At 40.1% G+C, this 25,346-nt stretch overlaps 2 protein-coding genes across 4 annotated transcripts; both read right to left on the bottom strand.

Annotated features, from left to right (window-relative positions):
- Positions 1-1,088: 1,088 nt before the first annotated feature.
- Positions 1,089-10,333, bottom strand: LOC112573803. The gene is made up of 11 exons (XM_025254408.1): positions 10,266-10,333; positions 9,717-9,960; positions 9,368-9,547; positions 8,975-9,184; positions 8,390-8,533; positions 7,994-8,190; positions 4,700-4,889; positions 4,278-4,457; positions 3,802-4,017; positions 3,314-3,463; positions 1,089-2,546 (listed from the first exon to the last, which is right to left on the bottom strand). The coding sequence occupies exons 2-11, from the start codon at positions 9,880-9,882 to the stop codon at positions 2,338-2,340; spliced, it is 1,842 nt and encodes a 613-aa protein (XP_025110193.1). The 5' UTR covers positions 9,883-9,960; positions 10,266-10,333; the 3' UTR covers positions 1,089-2,337.
- A 2,513-nt stretch (positions 10,334-12,846) lies between these two features.
- LOC112574358 (regucalcin-like) lies at positions 12,847-19,047 on the bottom strand. Of its 3 annotated transcripts, XM_025255375.1 has the most exons (7): positions 18,893-19,043; positions 17,179-17,339; positions 15,950-16,147; positions 15,372-15,551; positions 14,910-15,125; positions 14,318-14,461; positions 12,847-13,706 (listed from the first exon to the last, which is right to left on the bottom strand). In XM_025255375.1, the coding sequence occupies exons 3-7, from the start codon at positions 16,113-16,115 to the stop codon at positions 13,498-13,500; spliced, it is 915 nt and encodes a 304-aa protein (XP_025111160.1). In that variant the 5' UTR covers positions 16,116-16,147; positions 17,179-17,339; positions 18,893-19,043; the 3' UTR covers positions 12,847-13,497. The 3 variants fall into 3 exon arrangements, with proteins under 3 accessions (XP_025111160.1, XP_025111162.1, XP_025111159.1); XM_025255377.1 differs by lacking the exon at positions 17,179-17,339 and having other exon boundaries at positions 18,893-19,047; XM_025255374.1 differs by lacking the exon at positions 18,893-19,043 and having other exon boundaries at positions 17,179-17,500.
- Positions 19,048-25,346: the final 6,299 nt, after the last annotated feature.

Raw genomic sequence — 25,346 nt, 5'->3', positions numbered from 1 at the left:
TTTTTTAATCTTTTATTCTCACGCGGTACACACACTCGCACTCACTCGCGAACTACGCGTACAGGGAAAATAAGACATTTCCCTGACACACAGCATTATCTTGATCTTGTAATCATCTTGTCACTAGCACTTGTTTTGCATAGTTTATTTTTTTACTCTTTTGTTTATTTTTGTATGTGAGCACACTTGTTAGTATCCCTTCAAGATGAAAAGAGTTTAAGGTATGTTGTCATTCCAAAATACAGGCTGTCTTTGGTTGATGGTCAGTGTGTCTATAGTACCTCACTGTTTACTGGCTGTTATCTTTCATTTATTGTTAGTGGTCTGCACAGACAGTCCGATCTATCTTGGTCGTGATGCTGTGCGTTCTTAGGTTCCTATTATCATTATTATTAAACAACGGGCAAAGGATAAACTGATCCAAGGGACGTAAGCCACTTATAAAAAAAGAGAGCGCTTTTTATCTCCCATTTCTATGTGTTTTGGTATTTCAGTTATCTGCTATCAAAGTTGTTTTCTCAATACAGATATAAACAATTCAATCTTAAAAAAAGAGAAGAAAATAATCTATCACTGTTTTGAATTATTTAATTTGTCTGATTCTTTGTTATATTTATCAAGATGCATCCTGAGGAAACTTTTAGTTTACAAGTAAATCACACAGGAAAGTGAAGCATGCAGGAGTTTACTTTTTCATTTAGTCTTCCTTGTCTTTCCGTTTCCATTCTAACGCCTTTCTGTTAAAAGATAAAGTTACTTTTACATCCGACACAATGATGTCTTTAATTATAATAATTTATATTTTCCATATCGAGTCGGTTATTAGCAATGATGGTGTAACAGATAACCTTTACTGAAAACCCTGGATCTTTGTTGTATTGTACACAAAAAGGAACACACACACACACACACACACACATGCACGCACGCACGCACGTGCGCAAACAAACAGAAGAAATAAAAAGACAGAAATGGAAGACAAACTTACAAGTCAAAGAGACATGAAAGGATTTTGTTTCCCTAAAATCCTTATGAGGATCACACAGCATAATAATTTTCTTTCAATGGAAAACAAAAGTGAAATCGGGTTGGTTTACAAGTCCTTTATTTTACAAGACATAAACTGTAACATTGTATTGTATAAAAACTATTTCATTGTAAAACACAAACTCACTGTTGTTACATTCTGGTCTATAGTCACTTTTCTAAGGCATCAGCAGACATGTAAGTACTTTCTCTTCACCCATGTGAGTGATAATTATGTGAAACTCTTAATACATGAAAAATCCCTGGAAGTTCCTATAATGCCCCAGGGCAACAACTTATCCTCGCATCATAACTACGGCCCTAGCAGGGAGAACCTTATCTCCAGTACCCACAGGTCACCACACAGCTCACCAGACCCCAACCATGTTCTTCACGAACAAAAGACTCAAAGAACGTGTGAATACAATACAATACAAATGATTTATTAAATACAAATTATGCGAAAGACAACTTAATATGATAACTTAGCTCATCACAAAGGCGTCCCAGTCCTATCTGTACTTCCAAGGATAAAATGCTCTTAGCTCTGATTACACTCACCATCCACACTCACCATCCACACTCACCATCCACTCCCACATCCAAACACACATCATTGAAATCTGTAACTGCTGTTTCTGTATTGTATATTCTTCCTGTGTCCCAGTCTGTCCACATTGCAAATACACTCCTGTTATGAGTTAAATAGTTGGTTTATTTTCCGCTGGATAAGTAATTAAATACATACATAGTGAGCTATACTTACACAGGTGCAAGAGGCTGTGTAGGAAGAAATACCCTCAACTGATGCTAAAAAATAAAAGTATGATGCACTTACTGTACGTTTCTCATGATGATGTTTTGTATCTTCTTCTGTTAATAAATGTGTGTTTGTATTGTTATCCGACTACTGCGACCAAAGAACACAATATCTTCAGCAACTGTCTATTGAATAAAGTATCCAAGGTTGAATGTATTTGGGATGATTTTCATTCTTGAACTGTTCCACAAAAGATTGCGTAGTGATAGCAGTAACTAAATGCCAACACAGTCAACCAGCAAAAAAATAAAATAAAATAAATAAAAATAAAAGCCAACGGAAACGTTCACCCTGAATCAGAATAAAGGTGTCAACTGGCAACAGTCAAATCAAGTGTACTTTTCTTTCTGTGTACAGATAAAGTAAATTTAAGGTCATGAGGTTGGGGTAAGTCCACACTTCTTTTTCCCATCAGTGTCCTTGCATAAAAACACAACAAATGTCTTCATTATGATTGTAGCACCAAAGGACCCTTTCAGTAACATTGCATTTTAACCTTCGAAGACATTTGCTGGACGTCCTTTGGCTCCAAGACCTGTAACTCTGAAGACAGAACCTGCAAGGGGCTCTTCTTTGAGGTAGTACTCCTCTGGCTTAACCAGACGTCCACAAGTCACGTACAGCTCATCCAGGTTTTTTCCACCCCAGCACACAGATGTTGTCTGTTTGGCTGGAATCTTCACACACTGGAGAGTTTTACCTGAATCATGACAACACCATTCTGTGATTTGTCTTGTCATTTTAAAGAAAATTGAGGGATCAAGAAAGTCCATTCTTAAAAAAGTAAGAGGTTTGGTGATCTTTGGATTTCTGGAGACTAATGTGTTAGAGAAAATTATATAGGGACTGTATGAGAGTATCCATCTCCCACAATATCTTGCTGCCTTTCCATCCCTAACCTCAAAGGGGTCAGGTAGCTAGGTCAGCTATAGGTTGTGCAAGGAGTGGGGGGAGGAATTGGTATTTTGTGCCGAACCAGCAGCTAAGGATATATCATGCCAAGGCAGCCAGCTCCGGAAACATATAGCACATGCAGAAAAAGAACAGAGTGCCTGAGAATAGAGTTGAACCCAGGACAGCTAACCCTCACTGTATTGGTGAGGGGCGCTAACCGTTCCGCCACCAGACGGCCTATACAGGTTGTGCAAGCTACAGATAAAAACCAGTCGGTGTGAAATTATCTGGAATTAAATACTGGTTTCTAACCCTTTGGTTATGCATTTCCCCACCACTGTAGTGACATAATTATACATTAGCTGGCCAAATAATTTTGATTTACCCCTAAGTCCTAAAAAAAAATACAAAATTGTAATTGTCAGTTCTAAACACAGATATCTAAGCATCCTTCATAAATACATTTTAAAATAAAAACTTTTTTAACAGTAAGTAGTTAATAAAATAATTTCATAAAATTAAACTTAGCGAAAATACTTAACAATAAATTAAAATAATTCCAAGTGCACCTACCTGTTTCAGGATCAAATTTGAACACTGCCCCTGCACCAAAGCATGCCACCCACAGTTTGCCTTCAGTATCAATAGTCATTCCATCAGGAACACTATAGGTGTCAGTGTCAAAGTCAAATGATGTGAGGTCAACAGCTGTCCTTTGATTACCTAACACAATATAAAACATCCATGACATTTATCAATAATTCCAAACCCATCAAAGTACAACTCCCCTTTCCAAAGCTCACTGTTACATCTTGTAAAAACAGAAAGATATAGAATAAAGCTGTATGGACTTATTTTAACAATGTGTTAAAAAACAACAACCTGAACATCCACACTATTTCTCCCAAGCTCTTTTGTTCACTCACATTAGTGCAAATTTTCAGAACTCTTATGAAAGCAATGTGATTTCTGCCAATAAAAGTCATGCAGTTCATTACACTGTTAAAAAGAAACCAATCTCTGAAATGCAGACATTGACTAAGAACAAAGCCATCTCTCACTGATTGCTCCATTTTCCAAATCATAGTCAAAGGCATAGACTTTCTTAGGGATTGAGTCAATGTAGAACATGGTTTGATTATCTTCTGTCCAGGCGAAGCCATTTGAAAGGTCTATACCAGACACCCATTTCTTCACTGTATGATCAAGGTCAAGGCTGTATAGTGACCCCACTGCAGGTTCGAAAACACCTGGCTTCACCTCAGCTCCCATTGTACCTGAGAGAAAGAACACAACACAGAATAATTTAGCTTTCTTTTAATTTAAAACATATAAACAGTCAAAAATGAACAGTTTTATGCATTCTATGGACACTGCTTGCTGGCCTAGCACGAAAAGAAAAAAATTCGTAAAATAAGAATACAAATTTATCAGTGTAGAGTTTTCACACCATCATGATAACTGTCAACATTCACTAGCCTACATGTGTTTTCATACACTGAATGCACCTCTTACTGAGAGCCCGATCAGAGCTCACCTGTCCACAGACGTCCTTTGGCATCACATTTGGCATCGTTGACACGGTTTCTAGTTTCCTGGTCAACTTCTGCGATGTCTGTGACTGTTCCTGTTTCCCACTCCAGCAGTGACAGCTTCCTCCCCAGACCCACCATGTAGCCACCCCGTCGGCGAGGTATCACATGACCGACTGTATCTTCTGTACATGTGAAATAGTAATTTAAACAGTGAGATAGTGACGATGTTAATGAAAGTAAGGACAATAGAGACTGTGGTTATAACGATGATTCTTGAGCAGTAAACTATTTCTTGCCCATGCATCTGCATCTGAACATAAAGGAGAAGCTGGATTTACAATAAATTTACTCATATTTTGTTTGCTAAATACAAGCTAAAATCAAAACAAAGTACAAAAACTGATTCACAAGATGAAGACCTTACTGAGATGAACTTTGGTGTCCTCTCCTGTGACAGAGTTCCAGCGATGGACATCATGAGCTATGACATCTACATACAGGAGACTCTGAGTGGTATCATCCCAGTGGGGACCCTCACCAACTTTGCTGCAGCTGTTCTTGATGGCTACTTCAACGGTGGGTGATGCCATGACTGCTTGATGTTGCCCCCAAAACTAGTTGCTCTATTAAAAATGACAAAAAACTACAGTGATATAAAACATAAGTATAGCCAGTTAACCTGTCACACATCTGCTCGCGCTCACCTAAACGCGCAACATTTTATTGTTTGTATCTTATTATGGCGACGGCTTGCTGGCCACCTGTAGCTACCTGTGCTACCACCGCCTAGAGGGGCAATCTCTAAGCAAAGTACCCAGCCTGGCTGATGGTTGAGATGGTGATCCACTGGTGATGTGTTGCTTTCACCAAACTTCTTTTACTGATCCTGCCCCGTCGCTTGTTTGCCATCTTTGGCAGGAAAGTGCTTCCACCTACAAGGGATTTCGCACTATTAGGAGCAAGAAACCCGAGTACGCTGATTGCAAGCAATTGTCAAATACAGATAGTGCCCGCGACGAGATCCGAACCAATGCGACATGCGCAGCCAACGCAGGGTACTGAGGAGAAAAGAAATATCTGTTTTCAGGTGCATTGATAGGATGTTTGTTCAGCTATATCGCTTTTTCAGGAGTGTCCAGTTAAGGGGTTAATGTTTCTTTTTCTCCTCCTCTCTCTCTCTCACGCTGTATGCCTAACATTTAATCTTTTTAGAATACTGTACTGTTCAAATCCCACCCCCTGTTTCACGTTCATCAAACATCCGATAATCTGTGTGTTCCCACTAGGTGCACCTCAAACATTCTTGACCTTTACAGTGATAATGATGCAGCGATTTTTACTCAAATTAGAGAAAAGTTATGTGTCCTTAATAGTATCTTGCACACAAACAAACAAACAAACAAACAAACAAACAAACAAAACAAACAAACAAACAAACAAACAAACAAACAAACAAACCATTTCTACTTTTGAAACTGCTATACTATTCAAACTCACCCGTGTCACCCTCTCCAAGCACCAAGTAATCTGAAGGTCCCTATCTGAATCCCAGGCTCTGCACACCCAACCTTGACCCTATGAACCGGTTGTGCGAAATTTATCGTACAATGATCTCTGCCCCCTTCAAAGTGGCGCAATAGTCACCATACACCCGGGGGTGGCTGTCCTAGTTTCGACTCTCGTCTAGGGCAGGCTGTTCTTTCTGTGCATGTGGCATTTGTTTACACAGTGAGTGCCTTGCCCTGATGTTGCTGGCTCGGCATAAAACATCCATTTCCCCCTCCACCCCATCCTCCTTCAAAATGATCAACAACGACTGTCAAGCTGTAACTAAACCTTGCTCAAGGTCTGATGCTTACATGTACAATTTGCACATACAATAGGACTGAGTGGTAAATACACTATATTGCCATCACAAGTTGATTCTACATTGCACTTGTCATTCAACATCAGGCATATGTTGGAAAACACTTCTTTATAAGGTAGTTAGAACTAAAAGACCCTCTTATGGCAGGTATAAATGGTTCTATTCAATAGGCTGTTGAGTAAGTATTCTTATTCCAGATTCTCAACAAAAATGAATCAGATGCAGAAAAAGCCAACACAAAGAGTCGGTTAACACAATAATTAGGATTCTCAAAACAAGTTCTGCAGATTGAATGTCAACTAACGAGGACTAAAACAAGTCGTAAGGGCAAAGAGCGTTACGGACACTAACCCACGTGACCATCTGACCTCTTGACCTTTGTGTACGGGTTCATTGAAACAGAAAAAAAAAAAACGAGTCATACTCGGCAACAGCTTCTACATGTACTTCTAGCGATTCAGTTGTCGCACTTTAATGATGGGAGGCATATAGTTCTGAATCATCATGAATGGAAACGATGATGGAAACAGAAGTTTACCATAATTATAACTGGACGACATCCAACACTCGGTTTATTTAGAATTCATTATAATCAGTCACTGGTAATAGCCAGTTCTGTCTCTTTTAAAGCTTTTTCTTCAGCCTATTGCGATTGTCTCTAAATATTGTCAACTTTTGTTAAATTATTAGTAATAATATTCACAGTTCAGTACATGTCGATTTTTTTTTTAAAGATGATGCCCACTAGGTGGACGACTCCGTGCACCATTTGCTGTATAATTGTTTTTTCTTACCTCTGTCAGGACCTCTGTCGGAAGTTTCAGAAAAAGCTCCTACCAGTCTCCTTACAAGAACACATCTACACGGGGAGAAGATGGGCTTTCCTGATGAACGAGTGTGCAGGGCAAGGTGTATAATAAGAACTCCCGACCCATGGACAGGGTTAGACAGTGACTCAGGTATTACGAAGCAGTTCTTACTGATAACAGACATGTAGACGGCTTGCATGCATGCACATGAATTCGTGTGAGTATTGGGAAAGTATGGGTGGGGAAAACTAATAAGACTATATTTTATCTGGACACACATTTAAAAAGAGTGTATTCAACATAGTCCTTCATGTCGCAGGTGTTAATGACTGTTCCTTTCTCTTAGAATCCATGAAAAGTGGTGTTCTATATCTATATTATATATCCTTGTTCTGCACAGTTCTTGATTCTACACTTTTATTTAGCATTGATAGTTTATTTATATTGTTTAGTATGTATTTTAATTGTGTTTTTTATTTGTTATCCTACCTTAATTGGACGGGTTGGTCCAAAGACGTCCTCGGGCCGCAATTTGCCCACCCCTGGTATACAGTTTGCGATTTATGTTTTGTTTCTAGAGTGTTATAATTATATTTAAAAATGTTTTTGTTGCTTTTGCTTGTGTTAAGATCTTCAGGTACGATTTACCAATCATTGTTAATATTTGTCTTAGTATTTGTTGGAATATATCTCAAGAGTCACATATAAAGGTCAAGGCACCTATTTGCAATTTTTTTCTCAAATAGTAGGGTTTTCAATTGAGGCTTCATCAAAATAAAGTGTTTTATTGTACTGTGACACAAGTGAAACTGATTTATGAATCAATGAAATCAAGTTTATATTTTATTTCTATGCAAAAAAATAGCTTTGTATTAAGTCACAAAAACACAGATAGTAAGAACTGACAACGGTAAAGCGCACGATGCAACTTCAAATTGTCTTTTGACCATAGTTCATTTACAAACATTCTTCGTTTTATATTTTCCCAGTCATTCCTGTTTGGATATTTTAGAAAAGGTTGTCGTTGGTCGGTCAACCTTCATACACGTGTGCCGGGCGACCTTTCAACCCAAGACTTAACCCTGAAAACTGATCCAGCCAGTGGTTCCTCTCGGAGGAAGTATTCCTCCGGTTGTCGTTGCCGTCCACTTGTGACGTACAACTCGTCGTGGTTGCGGCCTCCCCAGCACATGGATGTCACCTGGGTGACTGGGAACTTGAGCGTTTGAAGGTGTGTACCTGCACACACATGAATGAAACGTGAGCTATGACTACAACCTTCTGTACACCCTATAAATATTTTTACTGATATACATTTATCTTTCCAGTCTCGTAATCAAATCCTGTTCGTAGACATCAGTTCCAGGAGCATCACTCAAAACTTGAGTAGTGTTCACAGACACATGTTCAAATGATGAGAAGCTATGTACACGTGTACCTGTCACGGGATCGAATCTACCAATCACTCCCCCGTTGTAGAAGGCCACCCACAGCTTCCCCTCCGTGTCGATGTTCATATCATCGGGCACCCCTCCGATGTCAGGTACTGCAGTGGCCATGTCAATGGCGACTCTTTGGTTGCCTGGCAACAGAAAACAGGGAGTGACACCTGGCATCCTTAGCCACGCATGGAATCATTAAGCATTTCCATTCTGCTGCTCGAGTAACAGTCTCGTTCGCTCACTGTAACGATGTTTATTTGCTTCTGATCACATGATTAGCCAATCTAGGCGTGTCCTAATTATCGTCCAACATTAAAGATCTTTCTGACACCCGCCATCTTTGTGAAGTCGTTTTTATCGTCAGCACAATCAACAGCAGTGATATCATCACAATAAACACACCCCTGCCCCATAGTGCTCTGCGCAGTTGCTGGCAGGTTGAAAAAGCGAGAACAGAAATACATGCAAGTCAGAATGATTCAACAAAAACAAAACCTCTGTATCACGGGAAGGTCTTTCAAAAGTTAACGGTCCTTTCGCACCAAGGGCTTTGCAGCAACAGAATGTAAACACAGACTCACTTATGTTTCCTCCTTCCAGATCGAAGTCGAAGGCGTAGAGTTTTCTTGCTGACGAATCGACCAGAAACATGGTTCGGTTGTCGTCTGTCCACGCCATACCGTTACAAAGGTAAAAGTTCGTGGCCTGCTTTCTAACTGTGCGGTCAAGGTCCAGACTGTACAGCGATCCCTGCGGGGATGCTGGTGGACGAGGCTCGGAGCCCATGGTACCTGATGAGAAAACATGTAAAAACGAATTCAAGATCAAGTCATCATCATCATTAACCTTTCCTTTCTCCATCTTCTCTCTCTCGTTTTTCTTGTCTCTTCTCCGTCTTTTTGTACATAAAAAGTGAGATAGGGCAAAAAAACAACAACAAAAGATGTTAAAGACAAGAGGTTAACAAGACTCACCTGCCCACAGACGGCCCTTGGCATCGCACTTGCCGCTGTTGAAGCGGTTGTTGGTGCCCTGATCCACCTCGACGATTTTTGTCACGGTCTGTGAGTCCCAGTCAAGCTGGGAGATCGTCCGGCCCAACCCCACTATTAGCCCTCCCTGGCGCCGGGGGATAACGAAGGAGACGTTGTCGTCTAGTTTTGGACAGAGCAGCGACATCTGGTGTCAAGCGACACGAATTGCCAAACACTTCCTCCGTAGCACGCACGCTCACCTGCTTTTTACCTTTCCCTCCCTCTCTCTCTGTCACACAGACCAATCCTCCTCCTCCTCCTTCTCCTCCTCCTCATCATAATAACTCACCGAGGGTGACTTTGGTGTCCTCCTTGGTGTCCGGGTTCCAGCGGTGCACCTCGTGGTCTGTGAGGTCAATGTACAGCAGCGTCTGAGTGTCATCCTCCCAGTAAGGACACTTCCCGAGGTGTTTGGTGCCAACTCTGATGGCTACTTCCACCATTAGAGACAACATTCTTCCCTCTCGAAAGCTCTGAAGGTTCAAACCAGATCCCTGCTGCTGCAGATGTCCAGTTGCTAGCCGCTCTGTAGCCTGGGATTGAAGTAAACTCATCTTAAGATTCTCTTTAAGCAGTTTTCACTCGAAATCTGTTACTCTTGACTAAACAAATAAACATTCATTTATTCTCTATATCAAACCAGAGTATTCACACACATGTAGAACACTGTTTATATTTTAACACTACTGTATCTCATTTCAACGAAATTATCATCGGGAGCTTAAGTAAAGTTGCTGTAACAATATACTAAGCAAAATAATGGCTTCTCTTAAAAATGTGCATCTCCTTTTCTAAGAGAACAAACTGTGATGTTAGCTTCTATTCATTCGAGAAATACCTGGTTATGTCCGCCGCTAGAGTGTCAAGTCCGATTCTATCCAGACCTTAACGCATCTCGAATATATACTGAAGCCTTATCTATATATGTCAAGATGATTAGGTAACCATTTTGTTTGGATTACATCAGCAAGTCACAGGTTGTCACGGACCATTCCGTGCCTTCCGTGTTTTTCAGAATATTTAACCCTTCTGTGATTCAGGGACTAAAGGTGTGTGTTGAAAGGTGTGGCTGAATGGATGAAAACATTAGTAGGAAAGGGTTAATTGTGACAGAAAGTGTTTAGGAAACACAGTTTACCAGTTGGTTTTGGTGGGAAACAAGGGAAGAAATTAACTCAGGCCCGGGACGTGTCTGAGTCACGAGTTGAGATTGGGGTATAGTGCCCGGGTAGGTGTCCATCGACGCTGGATGCGGAGCGTGACTGACCCGTTTTGGATTAACCTCGCCTAGACGAGGTATATGACATCTTTTTCTGTTATTTCTTGTGAAATTGTAATAGAACTAAGGTAGGTTTCGTTGTTGTAAACATGTGAGAGAAAGATGTGCGAACTGGAAAAGTGTTTACAGTTGTAATATAGTGTAACCTCGAGTTACAGGTTTTAATTGTATGGGCGGAAGAATTGGAGCCATTCTGGATGAGGAGGAATCGCCTCCCAAGACCATCCCTTGAACGCCTTGGGTTCAGCACCCAGCAGCACGTGGGCTAGGAGAACCGTGACGTCACTGCGGGTGACCTCTGTGACCCCGGAAACCGCCTGACGTCACGGCCAGGTGTACGGCCTTCCTGTGTGTGTGTAGTGGTGTTGTGGATTCTAATATTTGTGTTGTGGATTACTAGTTGGCTGGACACGTGGAGAGCGACAACTCTAAGAGGGACGATAAACTGTGAGTAATGTACTCAACGACTGGTGTGAAATATTTATACTTTGTGAGAAATTTGAATAAGTTGAGACAGATTGGTGAAGTCCCCCGGATGTAAACATTGCAGCTATCGTTAGAAGTTTGTCGTCTTTAGAACGAGGTGATGAGGCGAGTTGTTATTAATGTTTGTGTTGTAGTCTGTAAAGTCCTCAGCCGCTCGACAACGAAATGAAGATGTGGGCAGCCTCATGCAATCGTTTTGTTGTGTGTTGAAAGAACGCGCATTTGTCTGGCTGAGTGAGTTGTAAGCCACCCGTGTGGTGATACAGCTAATGTTTTTCTCCTGATTTTTCTCCTGCGTTTATAAACCAAAAGGACTTTATCTGATACGAAGATTTGTGTGTGCGCGCGCGTGTCTATGCGTCGGTCTGAGATAGAAAGATGTGATCTCTAAAAACAACAGTGCCGGCCAGATACTCTGAGTGTCCTACATGCTTCCCATCTGTCATCTGGTCTTTGTTCATATTTGACACATCCACTCTTTCAAGCTGATATGAAAATTTGTTTCAGCCTTTGTGAGGTGTAATGTCCGTTGGTGACAGCATCCTTATTTTTGTTTCTAGGTCAAGCGCAAATCATTATCAATAACAAGCTGCAGAGGACTTTTATTTAATAACTTACTATATGTTTTAATGACAAGGTGCTCACCTGATTAGATTGTATTATTATATTATGTACAGAATATGTACATGTGTGTATACAAGCACTCACATTTAAACATTCACTTTCGCTCCTATATAAAAAATCTTACATTCACTCACCTTCAGACATTCACACTTACAAGCATTTGGTCACATCTGCCCTCCCACGTTTACACTTGGTCACTCTATCACATTCACACACTCACAGGCTGGTTGTTTGGTTGATTGGTTTATTCAACAGGAAAGTGCTTCCACTTTGCGGTGACTTCGCACACACAAATATTTTCACTAATTCTTATTCATCCTCACCATCTACAGATTTATTTGAAGGTGCAGAGACTTTGACTAAGTTACATGAGTACATCAATGAAATTTTGGATGTTAGAAAAAAAAATTGCCTCAGTCACGTTTGGACTCTGTAAATAAGAAAATAACAACTAGCTTGCAGTCATGAGTGACTTCTGCCTTGATGTAGAAGTCATTACTGTTCATCTCCCTTGACTGAACTTTATTGGTTTTTCCTTCTCTTTTCCTAGTCAGTTTCAGGATATTACAGTAGTCTAAGTATTGTACCGTGGTCATATAGTCTACGTATTGTGCTGTAGTTATATAGTCAGTTTAGCACATAATGTGGTCTGAGTAACGTAATGTAGTCATAAATTAAATCTTCTACATATTGTGCCATACATATACAGTTATTTTTTAGGAAAAATTGTGGTCTGAGTATTGTACTGCAGTCGTAAAGTCTTTGACAGATTTCTTGAGCAACGAAAGTGGTCAGCTTGTGAGGTTCATCATATTGACCGATCCCTGTCTAAAATATACTTTGAAAGCAGAAAAACTGAAAGGATCTATAAGTAGAGGTGTGTCCTCATCAAAAGGTCTCTTGTGAGTTATGCTGGAACTGAGGTTTTGTATGATAGACTTTCTTTTCTGAAGTCTTTGGTCTGTGCCCATCATGTAGGATACTTCTTTAGACCTACACCTTACATGTTTACAAAACTTACTAAGCAAACTTCTTTTTCAACAGTTTTATTGAGCTATGTATACAGTGGCTGCATTTCTCCCTTTGTTATCAGTTATCATTGGCTATTCTCTCGGTTAACTTTCACAGTTCAGTCAAAAACTCAAGAGCTTTTGTGAACATAACAGTACAACCCTCTCATTCCCCAGCCTCTAGAAACATTCATCAAAGGTTTATAGGTGGTCGCCTTTACATGATGTATAATTATTGTGACTATTGTGTGATTATTGCTGTGTTGATATTTTAGTGAACTGTTAATAAAACTAATATAAAAAGGCTTAAAGGCATTTTTCCTTCACATTAATTTGGGCATTTTTTTGACTCATTCACAGACATCGTTTAACATGATGAGGAAAAGAAACCGTTTATTTTCTTTTGTATATTTTCTCACTGATCACAAGATATAATGAAAAGAATAAAAAAAATTAATCTATATTGTAGATAAACAAAACATTGCACAGCTGAAAAGACAATTACACTGGTAGAAAAAGTATCTCACAAAGGCTTATCAATTTGAATGTTAACAATTAATCAGATATATTCTGATCTCTTAATGTCTCATATTCAAGAAAACACTATTACTGCCACATACTTCTTCCATGTCTACGTCAAGTTAGGATCCCCCAGAAAACTTCCCTGCATCTTAGCCCTCATAGACATAAGCTGGACGCCCCTTGGCTCCAAGACCTGTAACTCTGAACACAGAACCTGCTAGAGGTTCTTCTTTGAGGTAGTACTCCTCTGGCTTACCAACACGTGCACAAGTCACGTACAGCTCATCCAGATTTTTTCCACCCCAGCACACAGATGTTGTCTGTTTGGCTGGAATCTTCACACACTGGAGAGTTTTGCCTGAATAAGAGCAACGTAAAATTATCTTATATTTTTTGCTAAACTGTTTAAAGACAATTAGTTGATCAAGAGGGTGTTATTCTTAAGCAATAACAAAAATAATGTAGTCGTGTAATCTTTAGATCACTGGGGGTGTGCGTTGTGAGAAATATTGTAGATGCCAGTTATTTTGTAAGGGTGGTACCCATCTTCTCTCACTGCCTTTCCATCCCTAACCTCAAACGGGTCAGGTTCTCATTCAACAGCTAGGTGAACTATAGGGGATGTAAGCTGCATATACAAACCAGTCAGTGTATGTTTATATAGACTTGTATACTGGTGCACTGGACACTTTGCTTTTCCATTTCCTCAATATAACAGCAATGTGATTATAGATTAAGGGGTCAAACGATTTTAATTTACCCCTGCACTCTTTATAAAGAAAGTGTAAGAATTAAATTGTCAGTCATAAACAGACATTGAAGCATCCTTTGTACATCAAGTTAATTTACAAAAGAAAACTTACATGACTCAACAATAAGCAATTTATAAAACATTGTATAAAAATAAATACGACTTAAATAACAATAAAATAATCTAAAAAATATTAAAAATGACTCGAGTGCACTTACCTGTTTCAGGATCAAATTTGTACACTGCCCCTGCACCAAAACATGCCACCCATAGTTTGCCTTCGGTATCAATGGTCATACCATCAGGAACACCGTATGTGTCAATGTCATATGGTGTGAGGTCAACAGCTGTCCTTTGCTTACCTAACACAATATAAAAATCAATAAACATCTGTCAATAATTCTTAAACTCATCAAAGTACAAAGCCCCTTAAAAGTTCAATGAAATACATCTTGTGAAAAATAGAAAAATAAAGAATGAGGCTGCATGAACTGGTCTGGGTTTAACAGAGGAGAAAAGACTCAACTACTTGTATATCAATGCTATTTCTTCCGAGCTTCTTTGTCCACTTACACACGCTCACTGCTTATAAATATTTGTAATTTTAGAGTGATGTTGTCTCCCTAGTACACAAAAAAGATTTGTGGATATGTGTGGGGTTAAGTGGTAGAAATGTGACTTCACATCTGCCTCTGCAGTATAATTTTATAGCTTTTATGCAGACAATATGATATCTAGTAAATAAAAATCACGCATTTCTTTACATTATTAAAATGAGTTCTCAACCAAATAAAAAAAGCTGTCTCTCACTGATTGCTCCATTTTCCAAATCATAGTCAAAGGCATAGACTTTTTTAGGGATTGAGTCAATGTAGAACATGGTCTGATTATCTTCTGTCCAGGCCAAGCCGTTTGAGATGTGTATTCCAGGCAGCCATTTCTTCACTGTCCGATCTAGGTCAAGGCTGTACAATGCCCCTGCTGCAGGTTCAACAAAAGCTGGTTTCACTTCAAATCCCATTGTACCTGAAAGACAGAACATACAACACAAAATAGTTTAGCTTTCTTTTAATCTTAACCCATATAATCAATCAAAAATTGACAGTACTACACATTCAGTGGCACAATGATTGCAGGCCTTAGACAAAAACATTTCCTATTTGACAAAGTGTTTTTACATTATCTTCTTGATAACTGTCAACATTCATAAGTTTACATGTATATTTTCGTGTCTTTAATGCACTTCTTATTGAGAACCCTATCAGAGCTCACCTGCCCACAGACGTCCTTTGGCATCACATTTGCCATCATTGAAACGGTTGCCAGTTTCTCGGTCAACTTCTGTAATATCCGTGACTGTTCCAGTTTCCCACTCCAGCAGTGACAGTCTCCTTCCCAGACCCACAATGTAGCCACCCCATCGTCGAGGTACCACCAGGCTGACTGTGTCCTCTGTACATGTGAAACAGTGCTGTGAACGCTATGATAGTTATAATGGTAATGACAGAACAATTGTGACAACGATTATAATAATATCAATGACACTGAGCAGTATAACATTTCTTGGATGTAGATTTACATCTGAACATGAAATCAAACTCTTTAAAAAATTAAATTTACTCATTATGCTTTGTTTGCTAAGCTTTATTTAATTTCATTAGCTCAGTGGTGTCTGTAAAATTAAGTGTAGATGTACAAAGTACAAAGGGATTGTAATATAGCTGCTCTAACTCAAAGTTTTGGGAAAGTCCAGCTACTAAAATAAACACATGCAATTTAATGCCTAATTCTACACATAAAAACACAAAATAAAAGTACTGATTCACAAAATGAAGACCTGCAAGGCTTACTGAGATGAACTTTGGTGTCCTCTCCTGTGACAGAATTCCAGCGATGGACATCGAGAGCCTTGATGTCTACATACAGGAGACTCTGAGAGGCATCATCCCAATGGGGACCCTCCCCAATGGTACTGCAGCTGTTTTTGATCGCTGTTTCCACTGTGGGTGATGCCATGACTGCTTGTTGTTGAACCAAAATTACTTGTTCTATTAAGAAGAAAGAGAAGAATATAGAAAAGTATAAACACAATAAAAACTGTAGATGAAGCCATGGCTGCTTGTTGTTGCATCAACAATACTTGCTTTATTACAAATTAAACCTATAGAGCAATAAAACATAAGCTTATTGGAAACAAACATAAATCAGAAGGTTTAAGGAGAGTGAAGTTGCAAGCATATCTCTCTTAGATGGAACAGCGACAGATTTAAGAAAACAGTAGAAAAAAATGTGCAGAGAAAGATATAATGAGAGACATGAACAAGACATCTCAATGAGTGTATTAAAAAATAAAATGAAAAGAGTGTAAGCTGGGAAGAGAAACAGGGAGATATTAACACTGATGAACACAAATATGTACACGTTATCAATACACATTTGATTCTTCTTCAACGAAAAAGTGTGAAGGCCATTGAATGAAAGATCAGGTTGACTAGCTACACAAATTATTGTTGATGGCATGTTCCTCCCAAATAACTATAGTAGTATGGAACATTGTATATAGTAGAATGGAACATGGCACACACACACAGAGGACAGGTACAGGCTTGGCGGTGGTGGTGGGGGGTAATTATTGATCGGGTGATCGGAAGGGGATCGACTAGCAACAGGATGGAGGTGCGGGGATGTTTAGTCAGAAAGTGAGGGGACAATGCAGAGGTGAGAGCTATGTTTCATGTTTCATGGAGAGCGCGAGGGTGTGGTTTGGAGGTTTTGCTTTAGCCAGAAACATCGACAGTGTTAAAGTGAAAAGACTAAGAACCCATGAGAGTGTTGTGTTTGTTCTTGTGGTGAGATCGGGAAAGCAACGTCTGTTATATAAACACTGCTTGTGAAATTGTGAGTGACATTCTTTACTGTTAAGTTTGCTAATGTCAATACATACCCTCCAAGCAAACTCTAGCTATGAGTGAAAATGTGTCCTACCCATACATTGATTTCAACCATAAGACTATTTCAAGTTCTGATAAGATATTTACCGCTTCATCTACTATAAGACTGTTAACATTTTACTGCTTACCTGCAATTTAAATGATGAAGCAGAATGATGGTTGCAATAATTTATTCCCAGTTGTGATATGCACAGGGCACTGATTAGGAGAAACAGATCTCAAAGTGATGTCTACCTATTTGCTTGCAGTCTTCAGGGCATTGATAGGCTGTTTGTGTTCATCACCTTTTCTGCACACCATTATCTTATCGACCTTATATGTTATCTCCGTCCTTTCACAAATGTCTCATGGTATTTAAGAAGTTAAGAGGTTAATGTTCAGGGTTTTACCTTGAGCTAGATAGTAACATATACACATTGCAAAGGTCAGCACATTAAAATTCATGTACTTGAGCGTGTGTGCACATACACACAGCGTAGGCACTAAGCCTTTTGTCTTTCTAGAATATTGCACTATGCCAAGCACCAAATAATCTGAGTGTTCATATTTGAGTCCAATTCTCTGCACCTTAAACAAGCCTGACCTTCATAAACCAGCTTCTGCTAGTTTTATCAAATAGTAATCTTTTATTTTTTCACCCCCTCCTTCAAGCTTTGGACAAGAATAACTGTTGAGCAGTAACTGAACCTTCTCATATCTCATGCTTACATGATTCACTTTGCACATACAATAGTTAGGACAGTGTGGTAAATACAATATAGTGTCTCTATCACAATTATGAATCTTTACTTTATTCATTCTTAAAACACAGTCACGAGAATAGAAACAAAAGAACAAAGATAATAAAAGATGGAGAAAGGTGTAAAAATAATGTGAAAACTTTTATCCCGGCATGTATGGGTGGGTTATTCTTCCACAGTAAGTGTTCTAGTGTGTAACTATAAACATTTAATACTTTAACCCTCAGAACATGATGAGTTACAATCATTGCTTTGCCAGGGGAAGGCGATTTTCATTATTTTATTGCAAAATTAGTTTTCTCCTTTCAAAAAAGGTATATGTTTCTTGGTCTAATATTTACCCTAGAGCAGCAATAATAAAATACAAATTTCACTGTCATCTTCACAGTCTTCAGTTATTAGCCAGTCTTTGTAAACACTTATACTTTTATGTCATGCTCTGAGGGTTAAGTTCAGTGTTACTATGTATTTACAGTTTAAGTGTCACTATTAAGCTAAAATTTATAGCAACAAAATTTGAGTCAGATATTTGACTTTAAAAAACCATGTTTTTAGAAGTAGAAACTACACACAAAAGTTTGATATGTTCCTTTTATAACAGTGTTAATGATTGCAGAGTCATATACAGAAGAAGATCCTGTATTAGCTAGTGTTGCCACAAATAAACTTTAAGTGTCTGCATTAGATAACAACAAAATAACTTAATCATTAAGACTTAAAAAAATGTTTGGTTTTTTTGTTGCTGACTGACAGGAATGAGCTCAACTTGTAACTCAAATGAGCTTTTATTGCATACTGAACTCAGAGTGAAATCTAAGAAGAAAAAAATCTTTGACTCACTCAATATGTGTGTGAGTGCGTTTTCTGTATCATGTCAGTCGCACTTTCTACACCAGAATGGAACATCAACTTGATAAAAACACACGAACCAAACTAGAGAAACAGTGAGGAAAGGTGCAGGCCAGTTGGTGTAGCACACATCAAAATAAGCAGGTTTACCGTGTCTGTTTTGTTACCTAGCACAACTCTTTTAATTACAGTATAATCGTTTAGTGTAAATAATGTTGTGCATATAATGTTCTCGTTAAAATGGCCAAATCACCTCCCAGTCTTGATTGTCGGCGTTCAGTTTTGACGAAGCATGATGTAGTGATTTACAGTTATGGTGATAAATTGTATAACGCCAGTGAGAAAAAAACTGGCAAAACAAAAGAGAGCAAGTTAATTGAACTTCGGTCTTTTAATCACGAATGACGGTCGACAAGACAGAGGAGGAGGACGTACTAAGGGACATAAGCCTCACGTCACTGATAGCAGTTCCTCTGTAGTTACGTCCCCTAGAGTAAAGGTACTGCCGATATCGAACTCGTTATGACAGAATTTTATATATATCCTAGCAGCTCCGTGAGACGGAGCGTAATTCCCCTCCCAATTTGTCCCACCTCTTTACCCTAGAGGTGGGGCTTCCCATCCATAAAATGCAATGGGGTGTCAGATGCTTTTAAAACAGTTGGGGGTTTTTCATCTTGACTACTTTCATCTTTTTTTCACGTTTCCCCCAGGGTTCAGATCTCGTCTCGGGCACGCTGTTCTTTCTCTGCATGTGGCATCTGTTTATGGGGCTGGCTGCCTTGCCGTGAAATAGCCTTAGTTGCCGGCTCGGTGTAAACCCCCTTTCCCCAACCAACTCGAAACCTGGCGAACTGTTGGCTTTTCTGATGCTTCCACATTGAAATGAGTTTTCACTCTGTGGGGTTAAAGCACGATGAAGTGGTGTAGGATGAAGTGGAGAGGCAGAGGAAAAGTCCCCCATCCCACCCTAAAAAGATACGTGGGTCACGGTGGGTGGGTACGTGGGATATCCTCTTTGCCCCCCTCCCACTACTTGCGATGTTTGAAATCAGGTGTGTTGAGAAAGTGCAAGGAGGAGCTGGTAAATGCCTTTTTGGCTTTGGCTGTGTGACCTGCCAGGGAGATGGCCCTAATTTGTGGTGGTCTGTCACTTTTTATTTGCCGGTCTCGTCTCCCATGCTCCAGTCGTCCTGGGGCACGTGCCCTATAAACACCCCAGCTGTCACACTCTCTGTACGTCACCAGCTCACGGGAAACAGGATCACGTGACTACCACGCAACTAAATACCTCAGTCGAGGGCACTTCTTGTTCGTGATTAATATTCTCCAAGAGTGAGATGTGCCGGGAGAGACTGCTAGAAGCGTATATCTATCACAATTTTAACTAATCGATCTAACAAAAAGTACCCTCCCAACGCCCTCTCTTTTGATGATGTTCTGTTGTTTTTGTTTTTGTTTTTTTTCTTCCACCAAAATTATCAGGAAACAACAAAGGATAGAGTCTTCTAACGACGTGTGTAAATCATCAACAGGATTTGGGCGCCACACGTGATCGACGTGGTGAGACTGACAATAACAGAGGTCGATATGATGATGCATGTGATGTATCTGCAACAACAGATGCGCATGATGACATCAATAAGAAACAGGTTGATGAGAGCCACACAGACTGTATGCCGTAATAATAATCGAGATGACAGGACTTCGTACGATGAGGACAGTGAAGCTGCTCTGTTTACAGTTAGTGATACACACCTACCCAGTCGACAGTCTCACAATCAGGGTACCCTGTGTTGTAAAGATGCATGAAATCCTTTTCAACATGCAAGCCACATCATTCTCTTGAAAACAGAGAAGGTATTTTTTGCTTCAGCTACTAGACAATGCAAAGCCTCGTGGTCTGAGTTGTGCCCTTGGCTTCATCACTGATTAGAAAGCATATTGTTTTGTGTGCAATGCAAGTAATACATAAGAGTTGCAAAGCTGATCAGGAATTTATTTCGACAGGTTTTAACTTCCGCAACAAAGAAATATTCAGCTGCCATCAAGTCTTCTGCACATCGTGGTGCTGGCGGTGACAAGATGAGAAGAGAATCAGAGGCTTTACAATCAGATTGGAATCGGAATATCCAGTACGAATCTCAACAGCTGCAATATATTGCAAGCTTCATGAACGAAATGGAATGCCTTAAATTTCTGCTTTGTCAGGGTCTGGTTCATCGTGGCTACGATGATGATTAGGGCAACCTTCACGAAGATTAGCCTTGGTGATCATAAATGGACAAAAAACAAGAAATTTCTTGTCCTCAGGAATAGCGAATGAAATTATCCATAAAATGGAATACTCTGTCCTACAGTCTGTGTTAGAGATATTAGACGAACAGAATGGCTTGCAATCACGGCAGATGAAACCAGAGAGATTTCAGAGAGCAATGAGTCATCTACATAGGGCAGGTACCACAGTAGGATGAAGGACTCGGAACCAGAGGGTCTCTTGCAGCTTGACAATGATGCTTCGGCAATAACTGTCTTCTCGGTGCTTAAAGACTGCTTGGCTAGCTGAATCTCTTAGTCGAAAAGTGCACAGGCCAACAACTGTCAACAGTCCTACAGAAGCAGTCAGCATCTTGCTAGGACACTTCTGCTGTGGCCACTGTGTGCACGAAGACCTTGTAGACAATGTTTTGTAGTGAATGTGTTCTGGATGTCCTTAATGGCGCTGAAGCGAAGGAAACAGACTATGAGACGAACCACGCCTCCCGTGGCAGAGTCACGTTCCAAGATCGACGTTCCAAGATGGCTCCGAGGGACATTGGTACACAGATATTTCATCCTATTACAGACAACAGTACTTTCACCACATAGTCTAAGATGTCCCAATGGGGTTTCAAGACAGGTTTAATTTACCGAAACAGATCGAAAAGTTACTTTTTTGAGGAAGGACTAGGCAAAAGCACGGAAATTCCTCAAAGTATCCCCAGAGTCTGTAGCTGTGACATTGACTTTACTACACCGAGGACACAGCTTTCATTTCTGCCAAGTGCCATTACTCGGAGCCCAGACAAAACGACGGCTTATTCAATCTTCAGAGCTATTTCAGCGATTTATTAGTAGCGCCAGAGACCGTGGGAAAAAATGCTAATCAAGATCAATAACCTTTTGAAACTGTATCTTACTTTCCCAGTTACCACGGCAACGAGAGAAGGAAGTTCCACGAAACACGCATTTGAAAAACTGAATGAGACAGTATGTTTTGTGAGGCTACAACTGTGCATGTGCGTGTGTGCTTTCTCCTCCTCCACCTCCTCCTCCTCGTCGTCGTCGTCGTTGTCGTCCTACTTTCTTCTCTGCTGATTTCGGAGCGAGACTGTTGTCAAAGAAAACAACCGTGTCCAGACAAGGGATTAAAGCAGACTTTGACGCTCACGGTCCAGAAAATCTTTTCACCGAGGTTCTTGCAGGTCCAGTGCTACAGTGTCCGCTCGATGTGGAGGATCGCCCTTGATGATGGAGACCGGCTGCAGGTCGTTTTCACTGGCCAGACATCGACCTGTTGCAAGCTCACCCGGTACCTAATCAGGCTTCTGTTGTGAGCGACGGGGCACGGGTGGGCACGGCTGATCTCCTTAGTAAGAGGAAAGCACTTTTGTTGATTGTCGTAGTGCGGTTACTATTTCGGTGTGGAGTACCGTATGACCCCGGCCATCCACGGTATTGTTAACATTGTTTTCTCTTCGGGTGTGCGATACAGCTGCTGCTGTTACTGCAACTACTACTTCGAGTGGTCCATGAGCTGCACTGGTAGCCAGTCCGAGATGTAGTGGTCACTCTGATATCATACCCCGGGGATTCTGTCTGACACCTCAACGCTTTACCCGAGAGCTGTCAAAGGCTGTTGTTGGAATTTGTCACCAGGTGACATTTATTGCATCCTATCACTATGACTCTTTTACAATAAATGTAATCTGTGATCCATCCCTCGGGAACGTTCATATATTTTATATATTACTTATATTCTCAATCATTAGCTGTAAACCTTCTGTATTCCAGAAGCAACGTTGCCTTAACTGGACAAAAGTTGTACTGACCATGGGGACACCTCGGATGATGAAAATGATGACATTCAACTGGACCTTACCAGAATAAATCAGACCTAAGCTGTTTCTTATGATCTTATGGTAACTACAAAACAAACAAGCAAGCAAGCAAGCAAACAAACAAACAAACAAACAAACAAACAAACAAACAAGCAGAAAACAACAAAAACAAACGGAAAACAACAAAAACACAACACCAAAAAAAAAACCAAAACAAAAAATGAACCATTGGAAATCATTGTGCTGCTAAATAAACAATTCACTCACAATTACAGAGTGGGAGACTTTCTTGTTGAGAGAAAACAATTGTTATGATAGAACTCAGTGTATGGATATTTGTGTAAAGTTGTATGGAATCTGTAGTGTACCTTGTTGAGACACAGCCTTGGCTGGAGACAAATGTAAAGTTTGAAGGACTTTGGAATCGATCTGCGAGTGTGTAACAATCGATCAGTGAAAACAAATATGAACTGGTGTGTACCAGTCCTTCACTTCTCGGGAAACTGAACATCAGGCATTCGGGTAATAGAATATTTATAGTTAGAAAAGACCAATGTTAAATATTTTACGAGGTGTAGATGCAGCCAAACGTTTTAAGTTTCATATTTGTTTAGTGTATTACTCGGAGACAAACCTATATTTATCAGTCATCCTAGTTAGACATGACAGAAAACTGTTTTTAATACTTTCTTTCACAAACAAGTAGAAACACGAATCCTTCAACTCGGACTTTAGATAAGACAGAATTACAGACACGATCATCATGACATCTTGATTATTTTTAAAATGTTGATGTCAGTGAATAGTTAGTGCAATTAGTAATGCTGTGCCATGGTTGAGTGACTTCAACTGTTTGGTGTGACAGTTGTGTGGCTTTGTCAGTCTATTATCTCTCACTAACCTCAGCATGTAGCATGCCCTGCCGATGTCTCTGTACAGTGGGTTGCTTGTGATGCTCACTGAGCACGTGTGTATGTTTGTCTGATTGTATTGTGATGCCCTTCTCATACCTCATCACCACCTAATGACTCTTGTATCCTGTAAAGTCCATGGAGGTCGCCTCCGTGTGGGAAAATGCGCTAAATAATGTTGTTCTGCTGTTGTCATCATCAGTGCCATCAATGGCAACGATCATGTATACACATACCCTAGGAATCTCTGTCCCGCCAACAGGTGGTCGTCTGACGAGGGTCAGTAGGTACACAGCAATGTATTGTAAGGCTAATGATGATGGATACATAGCTGTCACCATCACGGAGGGTGATGGTGTTATTTCCAAATTTCTTCTCCACCTGCTTAACGAGAGGAGGAGGAGGAGGAGGAGGAGGAGGAGGAGCCCTTTGACTGGTCACATTATGTTCGTCGGACCTCGTTTGACCTTTGAAGTTATGGATTCCTTGTAGGTGAAGTACATTCTAGAAGGTCTTCCGACTAGCGTGGCAACCCTGCTGCTTTCGTTTTGTTCAGGGGTCATTGTCAATCTACCTTATACGGTAATTGGTGTGCACAGGGATTTATCTTTCCTTTGTGATCAGCAAACTGTCAGAAAGGCATCCTGCAGGTTGTCCTTACCAGAACATGCACCTGCATGAGAATGTTTTATTGAGCTCAGGTAAACGAATGCTCACCCTGCATGCAGAAATAACAGGCATTTGAAATCATTTGGTCCCTCAGCAATTCACCTGCTCAAACTAGAGATGAATTGTCAGTGTGTGTGTGTGATGTAGGTGTGCCTTAAGAATGGTCTAGATGCAAGACTGCATTTTTAAAAGTTGTCTACGATGCACAATGACATCTTTATCTTGTCCTCATCGTTATCTTGTAACTAGCATTTGTTTTGTTTATTTTTATGTATCTGAGCACACGTCTTAATATAATTGCCCACTTGGATTAATAAATTGATTGGGAATGATATTTTGCACAACTCATAGTGTGAACAGTTTTGCACCTGTTGAAGAATTCAACACCTGCCTCGTGAAACTTTCTTACAGATCCTCGCTTGCCTGCAATGAAGACATCTTCCACTTTACAGTGTACATGCCTGATGACTCTTGTGTCAGGAACGTGGACATCGTTCATGGAAACCAAACCATTCACCTGGTGAGTACATTCTGTTACTGGAACGCCATCTGTCCATAGCCTATTCACAGCAGGCTTCTTGTTATATCCACGTGCAGTTAGAGGTGCAAATATGTGAACAAAATGTCTTTTCCACTACCTGCTGTAACAAAGGCATTCATCACTTTTTCCCCTTTTAGCGCAGGTGTAAATGGACAGGTTTCCCTTGATAGCATCCATTAGCAGGTTGTCCCATGTCGTCTGCTGCACCCAGTCCTTTGTCGCCTCTGTATTAGTCACGAGCTGACTGTTTTACTTCCAATTCTTTATTTTCATTTTCTGAATCGTCTAAACAACTCTCGTGTATGCTACTTTCTGCTATTCTGCCGTTCAGGTCCACCATGTGAGCTCATTACAGATAAATGAATTTGAAGAACTATCCATCAGTAGTTTTGGGAAACGAAAAGCAGGTGTTTTTTTTTTTCTTTCAACTTATCACATTATCGCATCCTTCTCGGGTTTTTGTAATGTTGTCCCACTCCCATGTGG

This window comes from Pomacea canaliculata, linkage group LG10 (genome assembly GCF_003073045.1).
Source record: "Pomacea canaliculata isolate SZHN2017 linkage group LG10, ASM307304v1, whole genome shotgun sequence".
In the NCBI taxonomy this organism is placed as follows: domain Eukaryota; kingdom Metazoa; phylum Mollusca; class Gastropoda; order Architaenioglossa; family Ampullariidae; genus Pomacea; species Pomacea canaliculata.
The sequence above is the reverse complement of the archived record's forward strand: the minus strand, read 5'-3'. Positions and strand labels throughout refer to the sequence as shown.